The sequence below is a fragment of the Chroicocephalus ridibundus genome, chromosome 6 (genome assembly GCF_963924245.1).
Source record: "Chroicocephalus ridibundus chromosome 6, bChrRid1.1, whole genome shotgun sequence".
NCBI classification, from domain to species: Eukaryota; Metazoa; Chordata; class Aves; order Charadriiformes; family Laridae; genus Chroicocephalus; species Chroicocephalus ridibundus.
The window spans coordinates 16469231-16490443 of NC_086289.1; the positions used below are offsets into that span (position 1 = coordinate 16469231).

The 21213-nt window shown below is 57.0% G+C and overlaps 1 protein-coding gene across 1 annotated transcript; it reads left to right on the plus strand.

Annotated features, from left to right (window-relative positions):
• The first annotated feature begins 240 nt into the window (after nucleotides 1-240).
• On the plus strand, nucleotides 241-20186 carry CNNM1 (cyclin and CBS domain divalent metal cation transport mediator 1). Its single transcript, XM_063339897.1, has 13 exons — nucleotides 241-2161; nucleotides 11906-12049; nucleotides 12595-12735; nucleotides 13024-13193; nucleotides 13373-13472; nucleotides 13651-13698; nucleotides 16419-16481; nucleotides 17469-17632; nucleotides 17842-18019; nucleotides 18372-18485; nucleotides 18586-18702; nucleotides 18961-19088; nucleotides 19419-20186. Exons 1-12 carry the CDS (start codon nucleotides 334-336, stop codon nucleotides 19038-19040), a joined length of 3147 nt encoding a protein of 1048 aa, XP_063195967.1. The 5' UTR covers nucleotides 241-333; the 3' UTR covers nucleotides 19041-19088; nucleotides 19419-20186.
• Nucleotides 20187-21213: the final 1027 nt, after the last annotated feature.

The window sequence follows — 21213 nt, forward strand, 5'->3', positions numbered from 1 at the left end:
AAACCTAATGACTATCCGCCCCCCCCCATTAAAAAAAAAAAAATGTTAAAAAATAAAAATCACTGCCACGGGAAGAAGGAAGATGAATTTGAGCTGAAAAGGTAAAGAGTTGGGCCTCGGCGGATAACAGAGCGATGTCGACTGCAAACCCCAGCTCTGGAGACTGCTGGCAGAAGGCTTCCAGTAAACCTCGACTGCAGCCCCCCCCCCGCGCCCCCGCAGTGCACGGCCGGCCCTCGCCGTGCGACACCGGCAGCGGGTGGCTGGGGCAGGGCTCGGTGCCCGCCGCCCTCCCTACCTGCCGGGGGCGACGGCAGCCCCATACCCCGGGGGATGTGGGTGCTCCCGGGCAGCCCCGCCACCGTCCCACCAGCTGTGGGGAGACCGCGCCGTGCGGATGCTCCCGCGCGGGCCGTGCGGGAGCGGAAGGCGAACACCCCCCGAGATCTCCCCATGTCCCTCCCCCCCCGCCCCGTCCCCCGCGTAGGCTCCCCGGCGGGAGGGGCTACCGGGGCCGGCTCCCGGTCGCACGTGGCGTGGCGGCTGCCCGCCCCCCCGGCCCACGTGTGCCGCCGCGCCGTGCCGGCTCCCCCGCTGCAGTCCCGGTGCGGCGGGCGGGCGCTGCGGTGCCGGCGCAGCGGCATGGCGGCGGGCCCGGGTCGCGGCGGCAGCGGTTGGGGCCGGAGCCGGGGGGCCGTGCTGCTGCTCTTCTTCTCGCTGTCGCCGCGGCCGCCGGCCGGAGCCGCCTGGCTGCTGGGGCTGCGGCCCGAGGACACGGCGCCGGGCCGGGTGTCCCTGGAGGGCGGCGCGGTGCAGGCGGCGGAGGGGAGCCGCTTCCTCCTGCGCCTCTACTTCCAGCCGCCGCCCGAGGGCAACGGCAGCCGCGGGCCGGCGGGGGAGCGGGAGCCGCGCCTGGTCTTCATCGAGGAGGCGGCTCCGGCGGCGGCGGCGGGGGGGGGCAAGGCGGCGCGGGGCCCGGCGGAGCGGTGCCGGGAGCGCAGCGCCTGGGCCTCGGACGTGGAGGTGGTGGGTCCGCTGCGGTCGGGGGGGGCGGCGGGCTCGGCGCTGGCGGAGGTGCGGGTGCGGGAGCCGCGGAAGGGCGAGACGGCGGCGGCGGCGCCGGGCGGGCGGCTCTTCTCGCTGTGCGCCTGGGACGGGCGGGCCTGGGCCCACCACGGGGCGGCGGGGGGGTTCCTGCTGCGGGTCCGGCCGGCCTCCCCGGCGCTGGGCGCCTGGCTGCTGCCGCTGCCCGAGGCGGGCTGGCTGCGGGCGCTGGGCGCCCTGCTGCTGCTGGGGCTGTCGGCTCTCTTCAGCGGGCTGCGCCTCTCGCTGCTCTCCCTGGACCCGCTGGAGCTCCGCGTCCTGCGCAACAGCGGCTCGGCCGCCGAGCGGGAGCAGGCGCGGCGGGTGCAGGCGGTGCGGGGCGGCGGCGGCACCTACCTGCTGTGCACCCTGCTGCTGGGGCAGGCGGGGGCCAACGCGGCGCTGGCCGGCTGGCTCTGCGCCTCCCTGCCCGGGGGCGGCGGCGGGGGGGCGGCCGGAGGGCCTCGGGGAGCGCCCTGGCTGCCGGTGGTGCTGTGCGCCGCCGCCGTCTTCCTGGGGGGCGAGGTGCTGCCCTACTCCGTCTGCTCCCGGCACGGGCTGGCCATCGCCTCCCGCACCCTCTGCCTCACCCGGCTGCTGATGCTGGCCGCCTTCCCGCTCTGCTACCCGCTGAGCCGGCTGTTGGACTGGGCGCTGCGGCAGGAGCTCAGCGTCTTCTCCACGCGGGAGCGGCTGCTGGAGACGCTGCGGGCCGCCGGCCCCCACGGCGACCTGGTGCGGGAGGAGTTGGCCATGGTGCAGGGCGCGCTGGAGCTGCGCACCAAGGTGGTGGAGGATGTGTTGACGCCGCTGGACGACTGCTTCATGCTTCGCGCCGATGCCGTGCTGGACTTCGCCACCGTCTCTGAGATCCTCCGCTCCGGCTACACTCGCATCCCTGTCTACGAGGGTGATCGGCGCGACAATATCGTTGACCTGCTCTTCGTCAAGGACCTGGCCTTCGTCGACCCTGATGACTGCACCCCCCTGCAGACTGTCACCCGCTTCTACCGCCGCCCGCTGCACTGCGTCTTCAACGACACGCGCCTTGACACGCTGCTCGAGGAGTTCAAGAAGGGTGAGGCCACCGGGCCGCCACCCCCCGGGCTCCCCCTGTGCCCCCTCTGCACCCCTAAAGGTTCCTTGGTGAGCAGCCCCCCATGGCCCACCCTGCATCGCCTCCTGGCAGGACCCGGCAGGTACCGGGGATGCTGGGGGGAGTTGGGCCTTGCATGCGCTGTTGTGGCAGTGACCCTGGTGTCACCTCGTGGAACAGCCCCTGGGTAGATGGAGGGCCTGTGGTGCTGGTCGTGCCTGTGATGTTACGGAGATGGTAAAAGCCTTCGGGTGAGCCTGTCCCGCAGGGCTGATGTCTCTGCCAGGGCCTGGTAGCATGGTGGGCACGGTGCCTCCCTCACACCCCTGCCTAGGCAAAGCAGCCTTCGCCGCTTTGTTCAGCGTGAAGGAGTTTATGGCAGGAGATCGCATCTCATTACTTAGCTCTTGCGTTTACAGCTTAGCAGTGAAAAGCAGGTCTAGAAAGTGTTTCTGTGCAAGTGTTTTAAAGGAAGAAGAAAGAGCTGTACCTTTTTTGCAGCTGTGACAGTATTCATTATGCAGCAGCTGCCAGCAGCCCCAGAGATGCTGAGAGCTGTATGTCATTAACCATACCTTGAGAATACACACAGCATGTGGTCTCCCCCCACGCCGGGAATTGTGTTTTGCTGCGTGTTGCTCGGTACGTCATACGGTGGTGAGTGAGTCTTTAAGAAATGGCTGCATCGGTGACATCCTGCATTACGTAATGCAGGAGGACAGCAGCGGCTCCCCGGCTGCCTGGGGCCGCTCTGCTGCAAGGAGAGCTCATCATGTGAGAAAGGCCAACCTGGTCCATCCCAGATACAGAGAAAACCTCTCTGAGAGTCATCTCCGAGCTCATTTTTTAAAGCTGGGAGGAGGGGACGTTTCTTGTGTGCCAGGAAAGTGATCATCAGATACATGCAGGTCAGCATCCTCTCCCAGATGCACACTATGTCCGCACCATCTCCCGGGATCACAGGGAGAGGAGTTCTGTGTGGCCACACAGCACCTACCCTCTCTGCCTCTCAGTGTGACTGGACGCTCCCAACAGTGCAAATCAGCAAATTCCTGTGTTTTATACCAAGACTGTTTAGCAAAAGCGTTAAGATTGCTCTCTGGGTACAACCTTGATGAGCTGCACTAGTTTTCCCCCTGCCCTCATGCCTCTTCTGACATAACCAGTTGTCTCCCCTCTTCCTAATTCCTTATTGGCTTCGCAGTTCTTTCTTAACTGTGGCTTCCTGCATGATACTACAACATTACTAAAGTTCACCTGAGGTCTCTGCTACCTCTCCCTTGTCTAGAGAGTTTGGTGTTACCAAAGATGTCCGATGACTTTGGCACAGTCCCCTTTGGTCAGCCTCCCCTGCGCTTTATCTGATTTACTTTGATGCATTCAGCTACTTCCCCCTCCAGATTTGTTCTACAGCCTGGGACCCGATGGATCGATAGACACACAGAAGTGGACTTGTGGTTGCTTAGCTCACTGCCCTTTGCTTGCCATCCTCTCTGCCCTCCTTAAACTAAGATGTTTTATGTGTGTCGCTCCTTGAGCTGGCAGGTGCCTTAACAAGCCTTGCTACCTGCCCTGCACTTTCACCTGCCAGTCCTCGTCTCAAGTGAAGATTACCCATCCCTCTCCAGCTTTGCACTATTAAACTCTTGGCATTTCACTTCAGACTATTCCTCTCTTACATCTGTTTGCCATCATGGCCTTCTGGGGCATTTTGCTACAGCCCCTATGTAGACCTCTCCCTAGAACTTATTTCGCTTCCTACTTCATTCCTCCTTGTGTTTTCTAAATTACATGGCTGAAAAGCCTTGCTTTTGATCTTAGTATCTAACTCAGCCTGGTGTTTAGCAATCCCAGCTCTTTCCCCAAAACATTCTCCTCCCCAGCTGTTGCTGTTCTCTTCCAATTCATCTTTTCCCTGTTCGTAGGCATTTGGTCACCCCCGGCACCCTGTGTTTATAGACAGACACCCCCCAGTCCGGCCCCAAACCCCTCCTAAACTCTCTTTTCCCAGTTCCACATACAGGTTCCTGTGCCGGCTCCCACACTGCGACAGACATTCGCTCCCAGCTGCCTTCAGTCCCATCCACTGCCATTTTCAGCCCCGTTCACTTGACTATTGAATTTCTAAAATAAAGATTTCCCCGTTTGTAATTAAGAATCTTCATCACTGTCTCCTTTTCTGTGTCCGTTTGAGTTATGGTGAAGTATTTTGTTTGATCCAATCAAGGTTGCTTTCCATGGCCAGGTCTTCTGTGACACCTCCGCTAATTAGAGAGTAGGCTGATTGCTTGTTGGTTCAGCGAGTGCTTAATGAAGGCATTCATCACTTCACACATCCCAGGTGCCTGCAGGACAGCAAAATGCTCCCACTGATGAGGCCTGGTCTCTTTCTAGGAAATTAAAGTCTCAGGTAAGGATGGGCATTGATAACCACCTCCAGGTCTTTAGATCCCTAACAAACCTCTAGCGAAACCTTGCCAGCTTTCTTTTCCTTCTCCCTTGATTAACTCAAACAGGTTTTATGTCCTTTTGTTTCTTTTTGTTATTACAGTGTTTATACAAAATACCCATCACATTTTATATCTCTTTCCTGGATGGCAATGTATACTTTTGATCTGTTTCACCAGTGATTAATGTTCTGCCACATCCACCATACCCATAATGTCATCTTTTGCATAATGTGTAAGGAACACAATTTCACTGCCAGAGCTCCTTGCCACAGCACACAAACATTTGTTCTTTCTTACCAAAAATGTCAAGGGATGATTAAATGCAGCACTCTGGGACTCTTGCTCACACCTCTCGCAGCACTTTCCCTTTTATGCCTCTCCTCCTACTCACCGATATCACACCGTATGATCCTTGTTTACCTGATGCGTTTCTTTTCTCTCGATGTGCTATGCTAGCGCTGAAGATTATCAGCTTTTTTTCCCTCCTCGCTGCTCTTTCATAGCAGGCTTGGAAGGGAAGTTTTCCGGGTACCCTCACACCTGACCTCCTTTGAGCTCAGTTCCATTCAGATACATTGATTTTTGCCTTGAGTTTAGTCCGTGTGCGAGTCGTGAATCCCCTCTCCCCCAGCAGGACTATTTCCTGGAAAAAGATGGTTAAATTGAGGGCACTAATGTGAACTGGGGAAACCCCAGAGAAGGCTGCAGACAGCAGCAGGGGAGAGGACTGGCCTGCAAGAAGGTAGCTTGGGCTTCAACCCGTAGCCCGAAAGAGGAGGGCAGCTGCTAAAACTGCATTGAAAACCAGCATTACAGCAGTGTGGGGCAGGTCCAGCTGAAGGCAGGAGTTGCTTATGCTAGATGATGGCTTTGACTTCATCTCCTCAGCAAAACTCAGTGAAATTAGCTCGGAAATAATGAAGCCTGGACACCCAATTTGCCATCTTTTCAGGCAAGCCAGACAGGGTCATTACGGAAGGCATGCGTAGCTGTGCTGCATTTCCATAGGAGTGCTAAGTGGAGGACGCTGTACAAAATCTGTGTCCCCTCTTCTCTAGAAATAAGAAAATGCACGCCGGTACAGTAACTTTTTCACCTGCAGCCTGGAAGAAGCTGAAACTACTGAAGGAGTGAAAAAATTTGGAGACAATGTCTTGGCAAATTGTCCTGGTGCATCTCAGAGCACCTGGCTTTGTTCTAGGCTCACAGGAGGAATTATCGAATACACCAGAGAAATAACTGCACTATATTTAGAAAGCTAAAGCAATGGAGAGGGGAAGATGAGGCCCCAAGTAGGATAAACTTCACCTTGGGAACATGGAGCTAGGAGGAAAGGCTTATGCATTCATTCAGTGTGAAATGCTGTGGGTGATGCAGTCTGCTTCTCCTCCATCCCTAGAAGATAACCGAAGCCACGCAGATTGAAGCTTCAGTCCTGTGATATAACTCCTCACGGGAAGCTCTTCCATGAGGTCCACCTCCTTCTTCTGTAGGTGTCTTTAGGAAGTCATAGTCTTATCCCATTGCTCAAGTCATTTAAGGACTTTGTTGACTAATTTTTTGGGGGTCCATATCTAGCAATAGCAGTTTTCAGCAAATAACCTTCCTCTGTCAGAGAAACAGCGTAAATTTGCTCTTATGTTCATTTTACTGCAGCAGGGCAGAGGCTGAGCTGCAACTCAAATTAGCCTCCTGTGGTTTGGCATCTTTTAAGAGTTACTAAAAGTAAATGCTCTAAAAACAGACTTCCTGGCTTAGCAGGGAAAACAGCCTGTCCTGTGGAGGATGGTTCTGCCCCAGGGTCTGTCTTTGCTTTTCAAAATACTCCACAGCCTCTATTAGACCTCTACAAATGGAACGTAGCTGGAGAAGGTGCTCACACTTGCCGGGAACTAGGGTCAGTACCATTCCACCTGCTTTTCCTCCTGGCCTTCTCCTGAGCCTGCAGCCATTGTAAGCACAAAGCGTGGCTTGAAATTTAAACCAGACTTCATGAGATTTCTGCAACTGTAATAGCCACTGTCTTGGGTACCTTGATGGGCTGAAGCCAGCTGTATGGATTAAGGAGCTGGTTGTTACCCGGGAACTATCCCGAACACGTGCCCTGGTGATTGCCAGATGAGAGTGGGTGAGGTGGCGATACACAGAAGATGGTTTCAGTGACTCATGCCGCAACTCTGCCTGAAATGTTATTTTGCTTTCCCCTCAAAACTGTGCTAAATCTTACTGTGTGAACTCTGGGTTGCTTTACCCTACCCCAGCAAGCCCAGCAGCAGTCCTGCTCCGGGGAGGTGTTCAGCAAAGCAAGAAGAGAGCCGTGTCCTTGGGGGGAGAGGGCACCCACTTGGCCATCTCCCTCTTGGGAACTGTCAAAGGCACAAAGACTGAGCTGTGGGAAAGAATCAAGTGGCCTATGCTACAGACACTAAAGAAAACAGTTTTGCATCAGCTCTTTACAAGTGTTTTTAGCTAGAAAAATCCTCAGCATCTTTGTAGGCTTCCTTAGGCTCCCAGTAACATGCAAGGGGACTGACCATTTGTGGGCAGGTGGGGTCATTACCCAGGAGGTCAGAGCCCTGTTGTACAGCAGATGGAAGATGAAACTCCACGTCCCTTCTAATCCCCCCCTTACCCTCCTGATCCGTCTTGTCAACTGTAATACATCCGCTATTCCAAATACTCCATCTTTACCCCATTTTTCCTTAGGATTAGGAAGAGCACCCGGGCGGAGTGTGAGAAAGGCCTTTGTACTCTGCTAGAGAGAGATGTAAGCGGATGAAGTTCTCATCTCTGCAGAGGGTCTGGATTAGATTAGGATTTACAGTTTTCCCTTCGCGTAGCTCTGATTCCCCGTGGAGTTGAGTGCCCCCGCAGCCCTCCTGGTTATTTCCCCCCCCACCCCCTTGAGGTGTAGATGTGCATTGCCTCTAGGTGCAACTCCTCAGGCACGTGGTTTCACCCTTGGTGCGGCGTTGTGGTAGCACAAGAGCACACTCACACGCGTGTTTCCAGTTCAAGAGGGTCAAATGGGGGTCCCCGCTTACTCCAGATGCGGGTCTGCGAGGGGGCACAGAGATGCTGGCAGCCCCCGGCCCGCAGAAGAGCTCTGATAAAAGCACACAGAAAATAGCTTTCAGTTACGCCATGGTTGTTTCACGAATCAGCCTCATTTACCAATTATTCTTTTTTTTTTTTTGCCTTCCATTTTGTAGCTGTAAATGGTTCATGGCTTGTGCCTGTACCTTTGATCTCCTAGTAAAAGCTTTAGATCTTACTGTAAAAACGCATGAAAATAAATTTCATGCTCAGAATGCTCATGCCGTGGAACAGGAGACAAGACTAAAGCATCTTTAACATTCCTCTGGCAGAGCACCTACATCAAAAAAAAAAAAGATAAGGAAGTAGCCTGGGCTATATTTGCAGCCAACAGCACTTTCTTTCCCACAAGTAAAGGCGTTTCCATGTGTTCAGACCCTGTTCTCCCATCAGGGAGGACGCTTCGAGGTGGAGCTACAAGGCCAAGGTCATTTAGGTACCTATGGAAAACAAAGGCTCCTAAAAACAGGCACGAAAAGCTTTAGATATCTGTTCAGAGGCTTACTCCATCCGGAAGCTTTCAGCTGTTTATATTAGCTCTGTAATTTAGCATTTTGAGGCATTAACTTTCCACTGAAGCTGTTGTTTGAAAAGAGCAGATTTCATGTAGCTCATAAAGAATTTAGTGCAGTTGTATCCCATGCTGAGCAGACACTTAATCACCTATAGACTTCCTGTGCGAGAGCAGTCCTGCGGAGGCCGGCGGAGCTATTTCGCACAAGTAAAGTTAATTGCCCATTTGTTCTAGCGTTTGCCAGACAAAGGCTTTAGATTCTCAAGTGTTTCACTGTGCTTTTCTGCATCAGTGATAGCTCTGTAAAATTCGCGTGTGACAGCTCGCTAGCGGGGAGGCAGCTCGCCCTTATAATTCATTTCATTTGAGCTATCGAGCAACGGTTACAATAGCGCGGTTTTTGGAATCGGCTTCACAGATCTTAAAGCTGGTTTAGATCAAGCTCAGAGTTTTGTTTAAATGATTTATCTCCCCTGTGTCGTACTCCCACCAAGGCAGACCTGCGGGGTAACAGCTAGAGAGAAGAATGTGACCCCTCTGATGTCCCCGCGTCTGTCCCTGTGCCACCTGCCCTGGGACATCGCCTCCACTTCGTAAGATTGCCCACCCTCTGCCCTCATACCTGCTCCAAAAGCCACTGCGTTTCCTCGGTGCGAGTGTAGCAGCTCCCAGGGCTGGGAAAGGGGGAAACAGCCGAGCTTGGCAGCATCCCCAGCCCAGGAGGGAACAAGCTATGACCATGCAGCCAGGGCACCTACAAGCCCCCACCCCCTTCTGCTGCCAAATTTATAAGGTCGGTTCAAAAAGCTGGTGGGAGGAGGGGCAGGACCCAGGTGGTTTGCAGGATCTGATGGCCCTCAGGTGGGAGATGAGGGCAAGTCAGCCCATTCCCAGCCAGGGACAGCTGGGAGCCGCCGTCGTTTGCACCAGCCCTGGGAGGGCTGAGAGTGGGTTTTGGGGGGGGCTTGTGATACAAGTATGAGCTGGCCGGGCAGGGGCTAGCATCAGCCCACTCAGTACGGGCCAGGAGCAACCGCATGAATTGCAACAATTTTCCATCGCTGGGTACCCGCTCCGTCTCTAATGTGGGCGTCCGCCTGGAAACCTAAACCTGGGGGTTTATAGCGTGGCTGCAAGTGTTTATTTTCTGTGAAAATAAAGAACTCTTGAGCGCTCTAACAGCCCTCCTGGCTCTGCCCCCAGCGCGGTGAAACCATGGGTCTCCTCCCAGGCTAACGGTGCTGGGTTATTTCTAAATAATCTCATTTGCTGTTACGTGAACGTGGAGCTGGAATCGCATTTCTCTGAGGCTGCTCTAGTGTAAATTACAGCGTCGATGTAGGTGTTTAGCCAAAAAAAGAATTGCCTCCATTACTCTCTGACTGCCTTTAAGTAGCACCTAAGCTTTTTGTAAGGGCTTGGTGGTTTTGGGTTGCATGTAAATGTCATTAACAACAAGCTTTCAGCCAAAAGAAATAACTTCTCCCCTCTCCTTGCTCACCCGAGGACTTGTAGGAGACCAGATGGCCCCAGTGTTTGTGAGCGGGGTTTGGCAAAGGAGACATTTTCGAAAGTTGGACTTTGCTAAGATGAAACGTAGCTGTTGCTGCTGTCTTGCGGCCAACTCCGCTGCTTTTTTCTTTTTAAGTCTCAAGTCGTGTTGTTTTATTACCCACTGAACAGACAAGATGCACAAAGCCCTGTACGAAAGGAGTGGAATAGCCTGGCCCAAAGAACATGCTGAATTTTCAGTGCCCTGAGGCTATTGATTTGGTTTTTTAAAGCGCATCTCGGTGCTACTTGCTGCGATGTTATGTTCTCGTTTCTAATTCTGTAGGCGTGGGAGGCAGCGAGCTGCTCTCTGAAATCTTGCAATAAAAGCTTGGTATGAGGAGGAGGGAATTTAGGCTGTGGAAAATGCCCGAGCTTCGCCGTGAGAAATGTGTAGCGCTGATCTTCGGATGAGAAGTATCATTTGCTGGTCTCGCATCCAGGGCAGGGTTGTTTGAAGGTCGCCTGGTCCCCAGCAAGACGTGTTTGCTGGGACTGCCGGGATGCCCTGCCCCGCTGCGGGGACGAGGCAGGAGGCACCGGCGGGCGAGGAGGGAGCTGTGCAGCGGGCAGGAGCCCACCCCTGTTCCGTCTTTTTGCATAAATACTCTTGGCATCCCCTCGCCCAGAGCCGCAGGCGGGTTTGTCGGGGAGGCTTTATGGGAGAAGCAGATGCGGAGGCAGCTGCATAACGGAAGGAACATACCCCCCTTTTCGGTGACTGTTGCCGCTCAAGGAGCTCAGCTTTGAGCCCATGGGGAAAATAAGGTGTTTGCAGCTTTCTGTAGGTCTGCAGTGCCCGCGCTACAGTTGGGTTTGTGCAGGCATTGCGACAGGAGACCCCAGCGATGCAGAGCAGAGGGAGGGGAAGTTGTTGGCTGTGGTGCCGATGAAGAATGTTTTTAACGTTTTAAGTAAAACAAGAAGTTCAGAACCTGCGTGCGGTGCTGAGCAGCGTAGGAGCCACAGGGGCAGTAAGAAAAACAGTGCTGTTCGTTGGCAGGTCCAAGAATACGTTGGAGCTAGAAACCCAGAAGTTGTTTGTGGCTTGGAAGTTGGGTTCTGGTCAAGCTGCTGAGCAGGAGCATAAATCAGAGCAGACAATAAAGGAAGGGAGTAGCTGAAGAAGTCAAAACAGCTTAGAGAGAGCTGGACAAGTGAAAACAAATAGCGAAGTTTCAAGCATGCCAAAAGCAAGAAGGTTGAGAATGTGTCAGCAGAGCTGCCAGCTTACCGGGGACAAGGGAGGAAGCTGAAACTGTGATGGAGAAACACTGCGACTTCCAAGCAGGAGTCACCATCATTGCAGCTGAAGGTCCCAGTCCCAGTCTGCCGGTTTAAGGTAACAGAGAGGAGGTGCTGTCAGGGGCAGAGTTTGGAGAAGACGTTCAGGTGCAGGCCGATGGCTTGAAAAGCAATCAGCCTCCACAGCCCAAGAGTTCTGCAGGAGCTGGGCTGAAAGCTGCAAACAAACATACGGATTTCTGCATTAAAACCAGCTGCTGTTCCAAGGAGCTGGAGGCTTTGCCCGTTATTTTTAAGAAAAGCTTTAGGATCGGTCCAGACAGTGATGGATAGAAAGATGTGGGGGAGCTGTTCCTGGCAATTTGATAGGAAAGATAATTAACAACAGAATGAGAAAACACTAGCATGAGTGAAACCAGTAGAGCCCAAGGACACACTCCCATTTCTGTGTTGGAGGACGCTGTCTCATTGCTCTGTTAGAGTTGTCTGATGCCAATGAAGCCGAGAATAAGCAAGAAGCAGCTGGTGTAATGTACACTTCAGTCCTGCACAGGAGGCTGTCAGAGAGCTGAACGGAGGGTCTCGCAGCAGATTGCCTGGGTAAAGCAAGCAAGCACCCCAAAAAAGAGCTGTGCAGAGTCCTGTGACACCTAGAAATCATCCTGGAGAGCAGGAGCCCTGTTAGGCTGGGCTGTGTGTCCAGCCCTTCTCCTTGGGTTAGTGCGGTTGGGGTGGGTTTGGACGATAGTGGCTGTCTCTGAGGTTTGGGTCTGCCTCCCACCGAGCCCCGTCTGCCTGCCAGCCCGCCGTGCTGGGGACCACTGTCGCCAGGGGTGAGGGTCTCACTGCCGCTCTGCTCTCCCCTCACAGGGAAGTCCCACCTGGCCATCGTGCAGCGGGTGAACAACGAAGGGGAAGGAGACCCGTTCTACGAGGTGATGGGCATTGTCACCCTGGAGGATGTCATTGAGGAGATCATCAAGTCCGAGATCCTGGATGAGACGGATCTGTACAGTTAGTGTCCCAGAGCAGCTACTGCGGTTGCAGGACCCAGGGTGGGAGCCGGCACAGACAGACAGACATGTGGGTAGGAAACAGGCCAGAGCAAATCGTGGTCCTTCCCCAGAGCAATTCACAGTCATGGTGGGAAAGACAAGAATGGTGTAGAGATGCTGGTCAGATGTCAGGGAGTTTTGACTGCTCGAGATAGAGAAGCACCAGCATCAGCAGCTGATTGTTGGGCAGGGCCTGACCCAGGGACACATGTGTTGGGCATGAAGTGCCCATGGGTGATTCCCAAGCTCCATTCCAGCTCTGGGTGATGCATCCAGCCAGGGCAACCCAGGACCTGTTCCCGAGAAGGAAGCGTGTTTCAACACCCTGCTCCCTCCCCAGGGACCTGCTCCCAAGGCTGTCAAACATGGCTCCACAGCAGCCCTGCCGTAGGGTACAGCAAGACGTGTCGCTCTACTTAGGTGTGCATGTGGCATGGGGCCCTGCAACTGCAGTGGCTTTGTGGCTGCTGCAAGTGGGCAACCGCTCTGCTCTCTGCCCCGCAGCGGACAATCGGAAGAAGGAGCGGGTGCCCCACCGGGGACGCAAGCCCCAGGACTTCTCCATCTTCAGGCTCTCGGACAGCGAGATGAAGGTGAAGATCTCCCCGCAGCTCCTCCTGGCGACCCATCGGTTCATGGCAACAGGTACCCTTGCCCTTGTGCAAGCCCCGTCTCCCTACAACAGCACCAGCCCTGCAGGGAGGCCATCCCTGAGCCATTCCTTGGCCAGGCTTCCCCCCAGCGAGCAGTTTCTACTTGCCTGGACCCCCACCCTGGGCATCCCGCTGCTCCACCATCATGGGTTTGCGCTTGGCTCCCCTCCATGTGGTGGGGTGCCGAGGCTGCGGGAAGGGAGGGCCGTGCGGCTCAGAGGATGAGGGGTTCCCGGCAGCCGCAGCCCCGCTGAGCGAGCCTGTGTTACCTCCCCTCTAGAAGTGGAGCCTTTCAAGTCCCCCTACCTCTCCGAGAAGATCCTGCTGCGGCTCCTGAAACACCCCAACGTCATCCAGGAGCTCAAGTACGACCGAAAGAACAAGAAGGCAGCGGAGCATTACCTCTACCAGCGCAACCGCCCCGTCGACTACTTTGTCCTCATCCTACAGGTGCCTGGAGCAGCGGCGAGCAGAGGGTGGCAGGGGGTGGTCCGTTTCTCCTTGCCACCTTCCTCTGGGCTGCTTCTGCATCTTCTCATACAGGGTGTCAGGGGTCCCTGCAGCCCTGGGTGGGTCAGTGGCCAGGAGCGCGGGGTGCCCCTCTGAGGGGGTTTTCCTTCTGCTTCCAGGGGAAAGTGGAGGTGGAAGTTGGCAAGGAAGGGCTGCGGTTTGAGAACGGGGCATTCACCTACTATGGCGTCCCCGCCATCATGGCTGTCGTCTCCTCGGGTAAGGGTTCTGTGGGCTCCCCCCATCCCTGCCTTCGCTTTGGCAGCCTCCACAGGGACTAAGCCGGCTGGTGGCCAGGAGAATGGGCTGGTCATGGGGTGGGGTGGCCCTGCTGTGGGGCACGGGGCAAGCGGGAGCGATTCCTCTGCGATTCCTACAGCTCGAACTGTTGTTTCAGATAACGACGTGCGGAAGGTGGGCAGCCTGGCTGGATCTTCCGTCCTACGTAAGTATTTTGGGGCAGGCTGGGGCTCTAAAACCTCTCCTCCATGGCACTGTTGGGCTGGAGGTGGCATGGGTTTGTGCCCCACAAAGAGCAGCTTGGGCTCTGCATCAAGGTCACCCCTTTTTAAATGCTCAGTGAGGGACTGGGGCAGCGAAGTCCCCACAGAGGGACTTTGAGGTCCTTTTGAGGTTTTAGCCGTGTGCTGGATCCCTGCGGGTGGATCCCAGCGTGGCTGGCACCACAAGGGGCACTGCCGACGGGCAGCAGCGTGCCCACACGGATGGGAGCCGTAAACCCTGCAACTCCTGGCGCTGTGCATCTAGGTGTTGGCTTAACATCTCTGGACCCATTCACGTTCCTGAGGCTCGGTGCTGGAGCTGAGCATGGGTCCCGCCCCAGGGGAACAGGGAATTCCTCGGGAATTGCAGAGATGCGTCGATTTACCTGTGAGGCGTTCACACGTGGTGGTGTGGGAAATTAGCAGAGTTAAAAGTAGATGCCCTAGTCCTGGTAAATTCCCTGCCTGCAGAGCTGATGCGTTTAGGAGCAGATCCCCTGCTGGCAGGAATGAAGAGGGAGCTCTGGTCAGGGGACTTTGCTGGTCACCCCTGCAATCCTTGCGTGCCTGGTGGCTGGGGAGCAGGCAGAGGTGCTGCCCACCCCCAGCCCAGCACATCCCTCATCCCAAACCCCAGATGTTGCCGTTAGATCTGCAGTGCCAAATGGTAAGACAAGGATGCTCTGGGTGCCTAATAAAACAAGAACCCACTAAGTTCAGCATTTAGGTGTAGGGAAGGATGTCATGGAGAGCAGAGGAAAGAGTCCCTTGGGGCATGTGACTGGTCCCTGGGTCCCAGTCTGCCTGCAGCTCTGGGGTTCGCCTGTTTGTTGCTGCTTGCTTTGCTTCCATTGGAAAGGCTGGCTCGTGGACTGCTGGATTAACCCCTCAGTGCACATTCCCGCTCCCCTGTGCGTCCACAGCACACTCGGCTTCAACAGAGGAAATCAATGAAGCGGCCAATTTCCCTTGAGATGTTGCTGCATGTCCTGATACCCCCAGGCCCTCGGTGGCCGTCCCCAGGGCTGCCCAGGGCACGAGCCACAGTGGGAGCCGTGTCGGTGTGGCCATGTGTGTCCGCAGTGCCGCCTGCCGGGATGCTGCCGCTCAGGGCTCCTTTGCTCCCCATGCTCGCATGTGACGCTGTGTCACGAGATGTTTTCTGCCACCCAGCCGCCCCTGCCTGCCGTGGGACGTGTGTGTGTGTGGTGAGGGGGGTGTTGCAGCCCGAGGCCAGCCAAGGAGGCACAGGTCACAGGGCATCTCCCTTGCCAGGCTGGCATCCTCCTTCTTGAAGCAAAGCCCAGCAGAAACGAGTGTGAGTAGCGTGTCACAGTGGAGAATTCAGACATTAACCCGTGAACGTTTAGCAATTTGTTATTAATTAACCATGGTTATGCAACTTTTTTATCGCCAGGCAATCTTTGGCATTGGTGGCCGGGGCGGGGGTGCGGCGGTGGAGACCCTGCACGGCCAGCCCCGCTGTGGTGGGGTCGGGCGGCGAGAGCAGGGAGAGAGCGGTAGTGGTTATCAGTCAACACGTCCTTTGCGCCCGGCTGGACCAGGTTGTTCTGGGCAGCGCTTCGTGCTGGTGCCTTTGCTTGGACTTCTGTTTGCAGAAGGTGTCGATCCAGGGCAGGACGCAGAACAGGAGTTACGGGGGGGAGGAGCGGGGAGATCGGAAGGAGGGGGCTGCAGGGCAAATTTCCTGGGGTTTTACCCTCAAAGCACTTTAAAAACGTTAATCACGTAGGCAGCAGGTGGTACCTAGAGTGCCCACAGCGTGGGCACAGTGGCCGGAGGGAGAGCAGCTGGGGGAAGCGTGGCCATGGCTGTAGAGAGGGCTGGCAGCCAGCGGGCTCTCATCTCCCGCTGCTTTCAACGTGGGTGCTGCCAGCAGTGAGAGCAAAGATGAGGCACCGGGAGGTGTGAAGGCGTGCATCGCTCATGCTGTGTCTCTCCATGCAGCCCACGGAGCCCTGCAGCCTCTTCTCAGCATCACCCCATGTCTGTTGAGACCCAGGGCCTTGCAGGGAGCTGCAGGCAGCCCAGCGTGAATGCCTTTGCTTTGCTTCCTGCCCAGGGGCTTCTGCCAGCCCCTGCCGGCAGCTGTGGGGCTGTGTGGAGGCGGGGGCTGTTGCAGAGCACAGTCCCCCTCTGCCACCTGCCTGCACACACAGAATGATCCCAGATGCCAAGCACAGTGACTTGGTTTAACTTCCGCCCATCTCCCAGGTGGCACAAGCTGACCACAAGGTCCCCTCTCCTGGCAGCGGCTGGCCAAGGACTGGAGCAGGGTGCCAGCACTCAGCCGATGGGGAGAAGGTGCTTTCTGCCCACGCCATGGCTCTGGGGAGATGTGAGGCTCTGCAGACAGGCCTGGCAGGAGCTGGTCCCCCCCAGCCTTACCTGCTCTTACCTCATCACAGAGCATTCGAGTCTGTGTCCGTGCTGGTGTCCCTGTCCCCAGGGCTGGTGAGCGCCTCCCCGGAGCAGAAGCAGGAGTGTGTAAGGGGTGGGAAGGGGTGCTGGAGGCAGTGGCGGGAGCCCAGCCTGGGTCTGCTGCCATGTGATTCCTTTTCTCATTTTTCCTCTTGGTCTGTCCCCCACCTTCACCTCTGTCCCTCACCTTCCCCTGTCCCCTCCTTCCTTCTCTCTGCAGTGCCCGTTTCGGTGTCCCGTACCTTCGCCTTCAGCAGAGGGGACTCCCTGGCTGGCTCTCCAGGTAACAGGGCATGGCTTTGGGCAGGGAACTCCGCATGTGCCAGGCTCCTTCCACTTCCCTGTGCACCAAGCCCCCTCCACCCTGCATGCCGGGCAGCGCCGGGAGAGGAGCACCCCCGGAACCCCATGCGGGGCAGCCCCTCACTGGTTGGAGCACAAGTGGCAGACTGGGGGCAGCAGCCCTGCCACAGCCTCCCCAGTATGATGCAAATCCCAGGAAGAATGGGAAGGGGACAAGGGGGAGCCATGGGTGGCTTGGGCTTTCTTTGGTGTGTAGTTTCTGTGATTTCCTGCACTCAGTGCTTGGGTTTTCTTGCTACTTGCGGCTTCTGACGATGGTTACCCGCAGCCCTGCGTGTACGCTGCCCTGCTGCCCTTGCTTTCTGGCAATCCGGGTAATAGAAGGGCGTTTTAGCAGCAGAGCAGAGTCAGCAATATATTGACGTCACCCGGGCAAGGAACAAGCTGCCTTTGTTCCCTAACAAATCACTGACTAGACAAAATCATCAGGTCGCGTGTCAGAGGCCATCAGTCAATGTGAGTGACGAGCCAGCTTGCCATGGCAGCCTCTGCTCCTGTTCTGTCGGAGCCGGGGTGGACAGGAGTGTGCCCTCGAGGCAGGTTAAGTAAACCCCCGTGGGCTGCCAGCTGCGACCAGAATTTGTGCCAGATGCCGTGCAGAAGGCCTGCGTTAGCAGGAGAGCTGTCACTCAGCCGGCGTGACAGGCAGGCAGCAGCCATAACCTTGCTGCCGACGCCAGGTCGGATGCGTGCCTGCCCGGTCCCTTTGGTTTGTGTGGGGCTGGCATGGCACGGAGTCTCTACTGCCAGCGTGCACCAAGGAGGACCTTGCCGGAGGTCTCCTGCCCCAGTATCCATGGGGCACAGCCACCAGAGGTGACTGGTCCACCCTGGCCCTGCGCCGGCACTGGGGACCCCAGTGGCACCACAAGTGAGTGTTTGGCCTCTCTGCCATCCCTTCCTGCAGTGAACAGGTCACCGTCACGCTGCAGCGGGCTCAACCGCTCTGAGTCCCCCAACCGGGAGCACAACGACTACGGGGGCAGCAGCACGCAGCTCCACAGCAGCAGCAACAACATCTACACGCCCGACTACTCTGTGCACATCCTCTGTGACGTGCAGTTCGTCAAGGTACCGGCTGGGCTGGCGGGGACCGTCCCACCCCCCCCGTCCAGCCCTGCCCGGGCACCCTCTCGCCCCACTGTGCCCCGGGAGCCTGGTGGGTGCTGGGGGAGGGTCTCGTCCTCCTCTTGACCAGGGGTTCGGTGCCTCCAAGACCCTAGAAGGTCCTGGTGCGGCTTGGTGCCCGCTGAGCTGGGTGCCCGTGTCTGTGTGCCCAGGTCACCCGGCAGCAGTACCACAACGCGCTGGTGGCCAGCCGCATGGACAGCTCGCCCCAGTCCCCCGACATGGAGGCCTTCGACAGGGATTCGACCAAGGCCTCGACCGCGCGGGGAACCCCACAGACACCCAAGGAGGACCCCACCACCCTCCTGAATGAGAGGAACACCGCCATGTGTGAGTCACCCCGCAGCATGCCTTCCCTGCCATGGGCAGACACTGCGTGTCCCCTGGCGGGGGGACATGCTGGAACTTGCTGGCATGATGGGCACGCCACCACTGACACGCAGTTGCAACGGACCAGTGCACATGGGCATTTGCATGCACAGGCATGCAGACACTGTTCTGTGCCTGCACAGGCACACGGGTGCGAGCGTGCAGGCACATAAATCCCCATTCCCCACCTGTGCGTGCTCCCTGGAGGTCCCTGGCACTGGGACCTGCTGCCACAGCTGGCATCCCGCTGCGTCCTGCCCCAGAGCACAGCGCCTGCCCACCCTGCCGCCATGCCTGCCCTGTGTCCCCGCAGGCAGCCGCTCTGAGGGGCCGTGCAGTCCCAGCGAGTCCGTGTTCCTGCGCATGGAGGCCATCCCCTTCATCCAGGAGGAGCTGGCTGACAACGAGGAGAACAGCAAGCGTCAGAGTGAGTTTGGACGGGGGGGACAGACACACACACACACGACCTTGGGGGTGGTGGGGGCTGCGGTGCCCCAGGGCGTCACAGCCAGGCTGGGATTTTGCAGACAGTGAGTGCTGCGGCACCGTCCTGGAGGCAGAGTCACCGGGAAGAGAGGCCGGGACCAGCTCATCACCGAGCAGCTCCGAGGAGACGCTGGGCAGGAGGCTGCTGAGATCCCTCAGTGAGTGACTGGCCTGGGGAGGGAGCACCCAGGGGAGACTCTGCAGCTCGGGTCATCTCCTCCCCAGCCCTGTGCTGGGAACGGCCTGCATGGGGCTGGCATGGAGCAAGGGGCAACCCAGTTCTCCGGCAGGCAGAACTGCATGTGGGGCTAGCTCAGGCAGAGCCAGCTGTCTGGTCCTGGCCCGACCCCATGCACCCCCCTCCCTGGGCACCCTTGGCCCCCAGCAGCCAGCCCTAGGCACCCTTGCTGCTGCAGGTGGGCGCAAGCAGCGGCTGGCACCAGAGGGTGAGAAGACGCCAGAGGAGAGCTCCAATCTCGCCCCGTTAATCACCTGAGCAGCAGCGTGGCCGGAGCACGGTGCTGGAGGCCCACGCAGACTGGAGGTAGGAACCTGCCTCTCAGTGCAATACTTCCCTATCAAATAATGTAAAATCGAGTTTCAAGCAGCAAAGCCAAACGATGCACTTTAGACCCCCATGCAGGCACATGTTGCTGGGGGCTGGAGCAGGGTCAAGGGATGCAACAACAGACTCTAACCATCCGTGGGACAGGAATGGATGTTGGAGACAGAGACCCTAACTCAAGTTTTCGCAGCTAGAAACGTGTGCCTGTACCGATTTCCTGGCTAGGAAAGGTGCTGCAGGCTTGAGTGGGAGCAGGTCAGGGAGGACAAGCTCTGGCCACCTGCATCAGGCTGCGCTTGTGTCTTCCAGGTCTGCAGCATGGGGGTCTCCTGCCGCAAGGCTCACGTTCAACAGCAGCAGGTCTGCACCCGCTCGCTGCCTGCCCGCCCGCCTGCCCGCTCGTGCCGCCCCTCCCTGCAGGACTTGTGCGGAGCCCCATCCCCAGGCGAGAAAGGATGTGCCCCCGGTGGGGCTGAGCCACCCCAGGCAGCCTGGACCAGCCAGCTAGAGTCCGAGGGCCCTTGCCCAGCTGCTCCCTGGTAGCATCTGGTCTCAAGGAAGAGGTGGAAAAAGGAAAGGTGAAGTGTCTGGCACGGCATCCCTGCAGGCAGAGCAGGGAGGGGCGGCCCGACCCAGAATAGCCCTTAGCATCATTTACCATCCCCATCCCAGCGAGGCCTGGAGCCCCTCAGTGCCGGGTGCTGCACAGACGTGGCCTCCACCATGAGGAGAATGTGCTATTTGGGGGGGTACCACACGCAGCTCAGGGCCCCAGCACACGTTTGTGCCGTGCCCAGTGCCACGCACACTCACGGCGCCTTGCGCACGCTGACCATGAACACAGCCCGGCACCCCCGACGCCCTGCTAGGCACGGGGCAGGGAGCCCAGCTCACCGCCCAGCGCGGCCCCCCTCTCCCCGGGGGGAGCCGCTCCACACTGCATTGAACCATCCTCCCCTCCCTGCACAGCTGCCTGTGCGAGGGAGGCTCGCGCTGAGCCTTCGGGTTGATACAGACCAGTCAAGTAGTTTTTTTGTAGAGGCTGAACGCAACAGGGATATTAACATTAAAAGTGATTTCTCCCTGAGCGGTGCCCTGTCTGCGTCAATGGGTGGAGGGAAAGCTGTGCTGACCTCTCCCACCAGGCTGGGCTGTCCTCATACCCACGGCCAGAGGTGGCTGGAGGAACAGGACTCAGCATCGCTGAAGGACCAGCTCAGCAAGTGTTTCCCAATTCTTCCCTGTGAACCTGAGCTCTCTGTCGCTCTTGCTGCCAGGAAAGCACTCGGCAGTGCTGAGTTACACCATAGCAGCGCAGACAAGGACTGGGGAAGACCAGGAGTTAATCCTGTGCTGTTGCGAACACAATAGCGGGATACATATGCTGGAACAGACGGACAGATAACAAGAGAAATCCCATAGTCCACCAATGCTGATAAAACTTCAGCTGGAATAACTGCATCTCTGCCTGGGCACTGCCCTGCTAAGGAAACACACAGAGATTGAAGGGAGGCCAGAGGAAAGCAAGGGCTGGAAAACAGCCTGCCCCGAAGGCTGAAGGAAACAGGGTCGCTTAATCTTAACTGGTGAAGGATGTGAAGGGGAGAGAGGAAGTTTTCAGATACATAAAAAGCTGCTGCAAAGAGGAAAGGAATAATCTGTTCTCTGTTGCCATGGTAAATGGGATAATGGGTAATGAGCTTACACCACAGAAAGGGAGAAATTTAGGTCACTCATGAGGAAAAACAAGGCTAGTAAGGCTAGCAAAGGACTCATACAGATCACGTGTGGGCTGGGCCAGGCTCCACACCTAGAGGCCTGTCAGGACAGAAGTGTAGGCAGATGTCAGAAATAACAAAAGGAAGAGCTGGTTCCTTCAACTCCTCCTGAGATCAGCCCTAGAAGTCATCCTTTAACCACTACCCCATCATTCCAGCTGTGGGTGGATGCCAAGAGAAAAAGCTCCCCACCTGCACAGAGGAAAGGCTGCCTTTGGCTCACTCCCTTATGTGACATGAATGCTGTTTGGAAAAGGACAAACAAGAGTCCCCATGCACTGTCCCTCTGCAAACACAGCAAAGGAACAAGGCACTAGTTTTACCTT